This window comes from Carlito syrichta, unplaced genomic scaffold (genome assembly GCF_000164805.1).
Source record: "Carlito syrichta isolate Samal-C Ts95f unplaced genomic scaffold, Tarsius_syrichta-2.0.1 Scaffold306069, whole genome shotgun sequence".
NCBI lineage: Eukaryota > Metazoa > Chordata > Mammalia > Primates > Tarsiidae > Carlito > Carlito syrichta.
The window spans coordinates 333532-345654 of NW_007250165.1; the positions used below are offsets into that span (position 1 = coordinate 333532).

Below are 12123 nucleotides of genomic sequence, written 5' to 3' on the forward strand. Positions count from 1 at the left end.
ACAAAAAAAAAAAAAAAAAAAAAAAAAAGAAATAGCACCTTATAACTGCATGGAGGATGGGTAGGGGAGGTATAAGATGGGAAAAAGAGCATCTAACTGGAGCTGGAGGAGCATTGCAAATATGATGATATTAGAGCATAGCATTTGTGTGACATTGGAAAGGATACCAGGCATCTAAGTTATTCAGGAGATAGAATCATTAGGACTTGGAGACTGAGCTGGGTACTAGAGATAAAGACAAACAGAAAAATTGGGAGTGACACCCAGAGCTTCTGTGCCTGAAGTAAATAAGAGACAGAGGATAAGAAATCCTCTGAGGATTGAGGGACTGGTTATTAAAGCTAGCATTACCCATGACGATGTGAAGCCAGTAGCCTATGGAGGGATTTGAAATACAGGCATTTGTTTATTTAAAAAATATGCTGAGTGTGCATAATGTGTAAAACCTTCTTCTGTACATTTTAGAGAAAGGAAAAATGAACAAATTCCTTTTTCTTTTTCTTTTTTTAAATATTTTTTTAATATAAAATTGTGAGGTACAGTTAAGGGTTAGGTATATAAATGTGCATTGTTCAGGCACCCTTGTTGATAGGAGGTGTCTCCCCGTCCCCAGACAGAAATTGACTACCATTAATCCCACCTCCCATCCCCTCCCTACCTCCCCCATAGTTTCCCACCACTATCAATCCTTTTCTTATAGTGTTATGATAGATGTTCAAGGTCCACTATGTGAGTGAGAACACATGATACTCAGATCTTTGTTTCTGTGAGAGATCACTCAGTGTTATAAACTCTAGTTTCATCCAGGTTGCTATGAAATTCATGATTTTGTTCTTTTTTATGACTGCATAGTATGCCATCATGTATATGTACCACATCTTTTTCATCTAGTCCTCTTTTGATGGACAGCATGGTTGGTTCCAGGTTCTTGCTATTGTGAACAATGCTGTGAACTACACTGTTGGTGGGGGTGTAAACTAGTTCAATCCCTGTGGAAAGCAGTGTGGCGGTTTCAAAAAGCTCTAAATATCGACCTCCCATATGACCCTGCAATCCCCCTACTTGGGAATATACCCTGAAGAACTCAAATCACTCTATCAAAAAGATACCTGCACGCAAATTATTTTTATTTTTTAAACATTTTAGTAAACCTTCATCCTGTTAGGAGGTTTCCCATGTGTTATGCTTTTGCATCCTCACAAATGCCTTGTGAGATCAGATTATCCCCACTTTTCAGATAAGAAACCTGATGCTCTAGCAGGGTAACTTGCACAAGTTCATGCAACCAGAAAGATGAAGATGTAGGAATGAAACAGATTTTGCTACACCCGAAGTTCATGTTCTTTTCTCTTATTATAGTGTTTTTTGAAATTCTTTGTTTTTGAGGAGATTATGTTGTGATTGGGGAAACAGAACATAAAGAAGTTAATCACTGCACTATCAAAGATTTGGAACAGAGGCATGTATAATATGCCTTGGGCACCTAAGAACAGGGAAATTTATTGTGGTACAGAGGAGAGATTAGTGGTGATTGGAAAGAGGGCTCATGAAACCTTAACAGAGTAGGTACAGTGGGTGTTTACACTGCTTGGGGATAAGGCCTATGCCGGTTTGGATGGGGGTGGGGACAACTCTTAAAAGTCATGGCTAGTTTTTCTGGTGGTTTCTGAAGCTGAGCTGTGTGTCAGATTAGCACTAGAAGGTGGATAAACGTCCAGTGAAAAGGCAGGGGCAGGTAATTACTAGGACATCAAGATGCCAAAGTTAAGGGGAGCCCCAGAGCCAGAGTTGCAAACTGAGATTGAGAAAGAGTGCAAGTACCCACAACAGAGAAAATAAGTTGACCTCTGTGCCCTTCTAAAGCCCGAGATGGAGAAGTTTTGTGAGTCTAGCCAAGGGGGGTAATGACAGAAAGTGAAGGTGAGAACCTGATGATACTGGTGGTGGGGAAAGGGAAGGAGGTAGGTGTGAGGCAGGGACTTGGGACTCGGTGAAAATTGAGGCAGGGAGTTCAGTTGCTCAAATCTCACTGTTTGGAAGACTGTCTCCCTCTTTTACTATGGAAGGACAAGATAAAAAGCAAGAAGCCAATGGCTTGGCTTGCCTTTGTTTTCTGAGCCTTTACTTCTGTTTTGGCATAAGGTCAGTCCGATAGAAAGGAGGAACAAGTAGCTGGTGGTATAACTGGAATGATGAGCCGCTGTAAGCAGTTCAGTGTCACCAGTTTCTCAGCCCAGACACACCCCATTGTTGTCCCTATGTAAAGCATCAAACCTTTTGCTTAGTGTGGTCTCATGCAACCATTGGACCCCACAGGTTCTTTGGCACTTCCTGTATCTCCAAGGCTCCCCTTGTTTCAGGCCCAGTGGAGCAGACCTGAAGTTGGTTGCACCCTAGTGATCTCAGGAAACAGTCTGTCCACTCTCTCCATGGCCTCCGCATACAGCTTCTGCATAGAGGGCCAACTGCTGGGAACTTGTGCCCCTCCACAGCACCACACAGAACCAAGGGCTGAGCAACGTGGGCAACAGTCAGTCTCCTGTGGCTCCTTTCACCCACAACTTCACAAAAGGCAAAAAGTAGGTCTCTGAGAAAGGCCGGGAGCAAAGGGGAGTGAGCTCAGGTAGTAAGCTGATGCATTAGTCTAATTGCTCTTCTAAAATTAATGGGGCTTTTTATCTTCATAGAACACTTTTGAGCACTCATGTGATTTTGAAACAAAGAGGGGAGAGCCTGGCTCCCCTTTAAACATAGTTTCCATTCAGTAAAACAATCTCTCCCTTTCTTTTTTTCTCTCTTATCTGCAGATCAACGGATTATGGCACCACCTATGAAAAGCTGAATGACAAAGTGGGTTTGAAGACTGTCCTCAGTTACCTCTATGTTAATCCTACCAACAAAAGGAAGGTAAGAGGAGAGGTCAGTGGGTCCTGAATACTCCTACTGGGTAGTAGGACTACGTAGGGCCAGGAGAAACGAAAACACTCAGCAGCCATAGAATCACTAATAAAGGCATGGTTTATATGCCAGGAACTTCACAAACAGCCTTGATATTAAGAACAATAATAGCAGGAACAGCAGCAATACCACCAATAAAACTGTATAACTTTGTAAGAGGTTTCTCTGTCTTATCTCATTTATTCTCATGATGAATCTGTGGGGTATAAATTATTATTGTTCTCATTTTTCAGGTGAGATTAAGTAACTTTCAGGTAACTTTCTACCCTGAAGAAGACAGTGGTAACATCTAGAATTTGAGCATGGGTTTGCTTGACTCCAGAGTTGAGCATGAGTTTGCTTGACTTTCCACAGTCTCCCTCTTGCTGGTCTGTTTTCTTGGAGCCTCTTATTCATGGGGAGTCCATTTCTGCCAAGGAAAGGAAAGGCACCTTTTGGATTCTTCAACTTGATTCTGAGCTGTTTCTGAAGGAAGGGAGAGCAGACTCGGCTTCTGCTTCTCTGTTTTCCTCTTGACTTAGCAGCCAGAATGAAATCATGTAAGTTCAGTCCTTGGTCATGGAAACCTACTGGGAGGAGGAAACCTGGATTCCATGGAACAATGGACAGTTTTTAAAAATACTGCACAATATAAGCCGGACTCGGTGGCTCAACCTGTAATCCCACACCTTTGGGAGGCTGAGGTGAGTGGATTGCCTGAGCCCGCGGGTTCGAGACCCACCTGGGCAGCGAGACCTCATCTCTACAATAAATCAAAAAATCAGCCGGGTGTGGTAGTGCATGCCTGTAATTCCGGCTACTTGAAAGGCTGAGGCGGAAAGATCGCCGGAGTCCAGCAGGTTGAGGCTGTGGTGGCCAGGAGCGGCCACTGCACTCCAGTCTGGGCGACAGAGTGAGACTCCAACTCAAAAAAATTAAAAAATAAAAATAAAAATATTGCACAATGTATTGTCTTTGGGGACATGTGATCTTTCCCCAGCTAGGAAAGTACTGTTGTTTAGAAACTCAGGCAGACCTGGTTCAAATGAATGCACCAAAATGACCACATAAAAAGTCATTTTAATATTTCTAAAAGGCTAAAAAAAAAAAAAAAATGGCATAGCCAAGCTCTCTTCTTGCAATCTGATTTGCATTCCCCAGTGGCTTTGCAAATGTTTCCTTCATTGAGGTAAACTCAGGAGTGAGCTTCAAACCTTTCTGCAGATGTCCTGGATCTCTGATTTCAATGTGGCAGAGTTCAAGCTGTGGCTGGGAATGGTGACTTTTTTTGCTGCTCTAAGTAGAATAGCTAACATGAGTCCATGCACCTCCTCCTCACCTCCACCTCCAGTTCTCGTAAATACCCCCAGAAAATGAGGAAGCAGAATTGCTGGCTCTGGGTTCAGTGTTGGTGATTGATAACTGTAATATGCAGCAGCTGCAAAGTCTTCCAGACCCCTAGACTGTGCCCACTGACCAAGTGCCAACGCCTTGATCCTTAAGGTGGCTGATTATGTGCCTATTATGGGTTTTTACTGAGTAGTTTTTTTCTTTGTTGCAAAGAGTTGTTATTTTCACATTTTTCAGTACTGTTATTTGAATTATTGACTGTTAGAGCTGAAAAGAACCACAGTTTTCATCTAGACAAGTGGTTATTTATGGGTTTTTTTGGTCAAGTTTATTTATTTTTATATTGACACAAAATTGTATGTATGTATCATATGCAGCATAATGTTTTGAAGTACATATACATTGTGGAATAGTTAAATCTAGCTAATTAACAAATTCAGTACCTTATATAGTTACCATTTTTGTGATGAGAACACTTAATATTCACTGTTTTAGCACTTTTCAAGAATACAATCAGTAACTGTAGTCACCATGCCATATAATAGAGCTTTTGAACTGATTCCTTCTATAAAACTATAATTATTTATTTTTGACTAACATTTCTCCAACCTTGCCTCTTCCCTAACCACCCTGTCTTCTGGTAACTCCTGGTAACCCCATTTTACTCTCTAGTTTTATGAGATTAACTTTTTTAGATACCACAAATGAATGAGAACATGAGATATATATCTTTCTATGCTTGACTTGTTTCATTTAGCATAATATCTTCCAGGTTCATCAATGTTGTTGCAAATGACAGGATTTATTTCTTTTTCAAGGCTGAATAGTATTTCATTGTGTATATATGCCACATTTTCTTTATCCATTCATATATTGATGAATTCTAGGTTGATTCCATATTTTGGCTATTGTGAACAGTGCTGCAATAATCACTGGAGTATAGCTATCTTCAGTATGCTGATTGTATTTCATATGAATTATTTCTTACCCAGTATTGAAATTACTAGATCATATGGTAGTTTTATTTTTAATTTTTTGTGGAATCTTCATACTATTTTTCATAACAGCTGTACTAATTTATATTCCCACCAACAGTGTGTTTAACAGCTTTTGAACTGCAAATCTTTTGCACTTGTGATTAAAGTTCTAGACCTCCTCTCTAGAAACATGCCTATACCACAAATATTTTCATGCATTTTGAGGGATTTGTGAACATCCCAAATCCCACCATGGACCCAAAATTTCCATGGAATCTCAGTTAGGAATCATTTACCTATATCTGCATGCTGTTAGAAGGTCAATTCAATTTTATTGGCATCAGCTCATCCTTTGCACTATTTCCTCCTATACAATCACAGCCTACAGATTCAAAATTGCTTCATGATGTTGAATTACAGCTTGATGTCATTTCCTTGATGGACACACAATAAAAACTGACTGAATCAGGTCAGTGAAGATCTGCATCAATTTTTAATCTCCCATTCTTCCTCCTTGAGAAGGAAACTGAGGCCCACAGCTTTCTTCTGCTCCACCTAGGCCACTCAGTGGGTTACTGGCAGCCTTGGCAGTTGGCTCATGACTTCCAGTTTAGTGCTCCTCTCATCTCACTTGAGTGCCTTGGGGTCACTGGATCACAGTGAGGGTTATATGCTTTGGGAGAAGCAGGAACTGGGTGTTTGGCATATGAAAGATATCCTTATCTCTGTCCTACATGTGGATCACAACAGGATTAACCATATTTTCATATAGATTAGCTGCTTTGTGAGGACGTCCCTAAGTAGCCTATGAACAGCCTATACCTGTTTGCATCCACTTTGAGATTTATCTGTCATTTGGGATTTATCTCTTGGGGACTATCATAATAATGTTTCATATGGTCTTTTACTGTTTTTCTGCTCCTGATCATCTGAGCTCTTCTTAGCACAACTTAAGTTCTTAGAAGTGAGGGAGACAAAGGGCGGGTTAGGCAGATGCTGAGGGTTGGCAGGAACTTAGAGCTGGGATTTGGAGATCACTGGCACAGAAGTATCACCTCTGTTATCCTTCCTAGAGGTGATATTCAGGCTATGAGCTCTCTGGAGGAATTTCGCACAGGAATCTACTGTGCAGTAAACAGAAGTTAGGTCTATCTTGTTTTTCTTCTCTGAGAAACATCATCAACGTACAATTACCACCCACTTAAAAGACACTGTGACACAGAAAGTTAAAAGCACAGTACATTTTCTTCACTTAGATTGGGGAAAGACAAACATCAGTCTAATAGCATGGATTTATTTTTTATTTGTTGAAAATAGCAATAGGAAGTAATGTTCTTAAGGAGCCTATATAATCCTGAAGTGCTTTCTGGATCATCAAAGGAAAGATGAAATTGAATTCTATTTCATTTCATTAAGTGGTATGAATTGTATCTGAGCCTCTAGATGTTGATGATGCATATGTATTCTACATGATGAATGGCTTTCTTCTAACCTGAATATTCAGTTTAGTAGACGTCCCCCTTCTCCAGCCACTTAGGCCAAATGATGATTTGATATAAATGAAGCTACTATTATTTGTTTCCTTGTTAGTCTAGAACTCTGGTTCATGGGTCATTACGACTTGTAATGCAACTTTTTGTGAAAGTGTATTTCTTAAATATGCCTTGAAGTTTAAACCTGTGGTCATCTGAATTCTCATCTCAGCTTGTGTTAAGTAAGATTCTTTGGATTCCCTCAGTCCACAAGTTATCTGTAGCTCCCCATGTTCATCAGCCAGTTAATGGTAGTAGTCTCTGGCAGATTTTTGAGCTCATCTAGGAGAAGCACTTGCTTTTCACCTAATGAGTTATTTATTTAACAGATGGCTGCTGCTTTCCTTGGAGGCTATGAATATGTCAAATGAGATCTGTTGCCCCTGGCAAAACAGCAAATTGAGCTTGTATTTGTATAGTTGCTCCCAAAGCTAATTGTTGATTTTTTTAAAAACACTTTTTAAAAATTTTATTTTATTATAGACATGGGGAGTACAAGTGTGGATGAACTACATAGGTAGACTGCATGCAGGTGAAGTTTGGGCTTCCAGCTGGCTCTCATTCCCCTGGCAGTGGACCTGGTACCCTTTGGGTTGTCACAGCACTTTTTGACAACATAAACATTTTCAAATACAGATAGTTAATACACTGTGTGTAGTTTTCTTCTAGAAGTAATATTCTTAGCACTAGCTGAGCACTTACTATACTAAGCTCCTTTTAAAGAACTTTATCAGCATGATATTAATCCTACCAGTCAGTTTAGAAAGCAGGCAAAATAAGAAAATAGATTGTTGTAAATTACCCAAGGCTGTGATAACTGTGAATAGTAATTTTGCAGCAGTCTTGCCAGTGTTTTTTTTTTTTTTTTTTTTTGTTAAATTTGTGAGGTACAATTCAGGGTTAGGTACATAAGTGGTCATTGTACAGGTGAAGTTTGGGCCTTCCTTTGGTACTCACTTTGCCTGGTTTGGAATTAGGTACCCTTATTAGTGTTATATGCACCCCCCCACCCCTACAGTGACCCACTACTGCCAGTCCCTTTCATGTAGTATTATAATAAATGTTCAGGGTCAGTGAGTTCATGTTAGAGACAAGTTAGTCAGGATACATTCAGCAGTTCTCGACTACCTTGAGGAAGTTGGAATTTGGACTGGTAGCATTGTTTTTCTCACAAGCTGTGAGCAGGATGTTATCATTTTGTCTAGCAGGTATTATAATCCCCTGTCTAAATGAGAGTACTGACATGAAATACTTGAAGCTGCCCCAGTTGAAGTTGCCCTAGACTGCTGTCCTGTGGTGTGGTAGCATCAGCATTATTTTAATTACCTTTACTTGCCCTGACTATATATGAGATGAATTCTGTATCCCTGGCTCCTTTCTCTGGCCATTGACCATTGCCTGGGTTTGAGCCCAACTGACTGACTGGAGCCCAGCATTGCTGAATGTATCTGAGCCTGACAATTGGAAAATGAAGAACAGTGTGTTAGTTCTGGAAGCAGGAGTAGGTAGGGTTTGTCTCCCAGAGGAGAGGCTCTACCATGGTGGGGGCCATGAACTCCAGCTCAAAACTACTCCTTTCTCTTGCAGGAGATAAACATTCCTGGGTTCCCAGAACTTATTATTGTCAGTTGACTCCTGTCCTCAGGCTCATGCAGAATGGCAAGTGCCAAGGTCAAGTCTGCATTTACCAGAGTTGTGCTTTGTACACACAGACTCAAGGCTTTGTGCCTCAACCAGAGAAGGGCTTGACTCCCATGGGTGAGTTTATTTGAGAATGAGTCTTTGGACAGGGAAATGCAGGTATGTTATGGTCTAATTGCTCTGGCTCAAAAGTTAGGCACTTGAATTTGTAAAACAGCTAATAAGAGAGGGTCCAGAATCCCTGTTCACCTTTATCTGACCACAGGATTGGTGACCCTGCCACAAGTATAACAACCAGGTGAGTTGTAGTCATCACTCTATTAGTGGTTAAGCCTGTTGCCTGAGGAGTTCTGCTCTTTAAAGTTAGCAGATTAGCAGTGGTTTTTTGGAGGAGGAGAGGGTATTAGATCCTCCATTCCTAATTGATTTACCAGTGTGAAGGATCATTACTTCCAGGCTACCCTGCAGAAATACAGTGGGAATTACAGTCAGATTCCACTGATGAATAAGCTGCCTCTGTCAAACTGTGAAAGAGGGCTTGCTTCCTATTTGCTGGTCAAAACGTCCTACACATGCCATCTTTTCTGAACATACAGTTTCTTGGTCACAAGGTGGGTCCTTGTAACACACTGGCTGTGCTGTTAGAACTCAGAGCAGCAGCATCCTCAATGCCACAGTTAAGGGGGTTCTGACAGTATGAGCTAATATGACTTCACAGGAGCATCACTGTCTTTATACAGGCATGCACAGTCTACCTCCTGCATGCAAGGGAGCTAGTGTGGCTGCCTGGATCTGTTTTGGCAGTCCAGGGTAGAGGACACCACAGGCCTCAGGAGAAGGCAGGAGCCCGGCTCTGCTGTATAACACTCTCTCCTTCATGGCTATTGACTTAGTGAAGCCTCAGTTAGATATCTTCTCTCTGTGGGTCCTTCTCTCTCCCTTGAGAAAATGTGCATAATAAACTATCTGTTAAAGAGCAAAAAAGAGAAGTCCCTCTTAGTGCTTGTTTCTGTTTCTCTTCACAAAGCTAACATGTGTCTATGATAAAAGTGATAACGATGAAAATAACAATTAGAAGGTAGCATTTTTTGAGAGTTTACTACATGTGAAAACTATTCTAAATACTTTTCATGAATCAACTCACTTCATACTTCAAAAACAACCTTATTCTATTGGTACTATCATCATGCAATTTACAGATGATGAAAGTTTGGCACTGATATGTTAGCAATTTGCTCAGATTTGCTGCTGATGGTCACACTTATTTGATCTAATGTGCCCATTTAACTCACTTCCACTTATATTTAATTCTTAGATTTATTGCATGCTGATGCTTAAAGGGCTCTCAGAGACTGTCTGTGCATGCCCTCGTTGAACAGAGGAGGGTGCTCAGGGGCTTTGCTGAGACCATCGAGTCAATTGCAGCAGAGCTGGGGCTGTAGAAGTCTACTGACTCCTAGTCTAGTGGCCTCTGCCAAGCCCACAGACTGCTGACAGCTGGAAAATTTCAATCTGATGGAGAACACTGACTGAGTACAGAGCAAGCTCAAGTGTGGAGTGATAGGATGGCATCCCCTACCTGTCTTCCTGAATGTCAGTGATGGCCTTAATGTTCACAGAGACATTCATGGTTTCTCTGTGTTCCAAGCTCACTCTCAAGGTTCAAAGGGTTTTGTGGCTGAAATTCCATTTCTGATGAACCCGGGTGGGAAACCAAAGACCTGGATTCTAAACTGTCTTTTAAGTGTTGGAAACAGAACAGTTGAGTCGTGTGACCAAGGCCAAATGACTTGGTTAGAAACAAGAGGCTGGGTACTGAGGAGGGAGCAAGGGAAGATGAGGAGTGATTTAGGAAAAGAATCAGGATTTCTGTTAGGCTTTTCTTCTAACTAGCCATAGGGCACTGGGAAAGTCATTCGAATTCTCTGATCCTCAGCTTCTCAATCTGTAAAATGGGGAAAAAAGATTGTCAATTTGTCCCTCCTCTTAGAAACATAACTAGAGGAAAATGAAAGATATAATTTTGCTTTGAAAGAAATGCGCTCTTGAAAGAAAGGGGAAGACTGTTATGATGCTGGTGGAGCTGGCATCATAATCACAGACTGGAATCTGGGCTCTAGCAGCCTGTATGCCTCTAGTGCTGACCACTGCAGCTACTGGGCCTCCCCTGAGGAACTGTCTGCTTTTTGGCACCTTGAGGGTACAACCTTCAGAACCCTGGAGTTTCTAAGAACCTTACATCCTGCCTCATCCATGAGTCACACTGCCACCTTCTTTTTCTCCATCTTCTTCTCTGTCTTTTAAAACCAAACCTGCTGATGGCCTGAGAGAGATTGATTGTTCTGCTGATGGGAAAAAATTGTCCCACTCTTATTAATTCACAACCACCTCATTTTCTTGCCTCATAAATTAACATAGTTACCAAGAGGCTAGAGCAGTGTTTCTGGAGATGTGTTTAGGGAAAAATATGTGAAAGGAAGGAGTTAACCCAAAAAAGCTATCTAGATTTTTTTTAATGATGTCAAATCTATCCCTGAAAGAAAGCCCATTTTTGCTGGTTTTGGCTAGTATATATTCAAAAAAATCTAGAAAATGAAATATCCTTGGAAACAGAAGCTTCGCAATGATGAATCCTTTTTTTAAACCCCCCACCTGGCACTTGCCCCCAAATCTTTAATATTAATAATTGTCTTGGAGTCATATTTGTGTCCTGCCTTAAATCACTTAAAAAATTTTTGAAAATAAAAATTTTTTAAATAAAAAAAAAAAAGAAAGAAAAGAATAGACATGGACCAAACCTTCCTCATGTACTGACTCCAAGTTCAAAATTTTTTCCTCTTGGTGTGTCTAGAAAGGGACCAGAAAAGAAAAAGTATCCCTTCAGAAAGGGAAAGAAAGTATCAGACCTTATCAGGAGCTAGGAAATCATACAAAAAGTGGATCAATAAGGGGAAAGACACTGGTTTAGAAATTTTCATCTGCTTTTGTAAGTGTGCCCAGTGATGGAGTGGCTATGAAGTGTGCTTCAGTTCAAACTAATCACTTAAAGGAAAAAGAATCTAGAGTAATTCTTGGAAATTCATTCTTTAGTCACAAAGAATGTCACTTTCTCAGCAAATATATGTATATAGTTCCCTGTATAAATGACTGCAATATGCTCTGGCCAATAATTTATTTAAAGGCTCATTAAAATGATTACCAGTTTTTTCTTTTGCATTTTATTTGAAAATGGGAAGAATATAAACCTATAGCTTGGCTTTTCTCCAAAGTGCCCTTTAGGGTTTGCATCAAGTATATCATATTTTTTAAAAAGAAAGATACGATTTGCAGTAAGATTATCCAGGCATTTTAGAGAAATAATAAAAATTAGCCACTTACTACACTTCTTAGGGCCTTATGTTTGCCCAACACATTTTAAAATTTAACTTGTATTGTTGAGGTTTTATGTGTATGTACATGGGTGCATATGCATCTATATGTCTATAGAAGATTTTCCACAAAGGTTGTTATGAAAACTTGAGAGTTAAAAACACAAGAAGAAAAATCGGTTGCTATTCTTTGTGGACTCTGACTTTGGCTGATCCAAGGATTTAAGGAAGCTTATGTTCCTGGATGATCACATGAGGTGCTGTGACCTGAGTTGCTGCCTGGTTCATTTGACTGTGATAATTGCTCAATAAAGCCTC

The 12123-nt window shown here is 40.4% G+C and overlaps 1 protein-coding gene across 1 annotated transcript in view; it reads left to right on the forward strand.

The window, feature by feature from the left end:
- LOC103265247 (VPS10 domain-containing receptor SorCS3-like) overlaps window positions 1-12123 on the forward strand; it is a gene marked incomplete at its 3' end in the record, with an annotated part of 277334 nt that overhangs the window by 202929 nt on the left and 62282 nt on the right. Inside the window, exon 3 of the mRNA XM_021714955.1 lies at window positions 2808-2907. Coding sequence (XP_021570630.1) covers window positions 2808-2907 — 100 coding nt within the window. The remainder of the gene's footprint in view (window positions 1-2807; window positions 2908-12123) is intronic.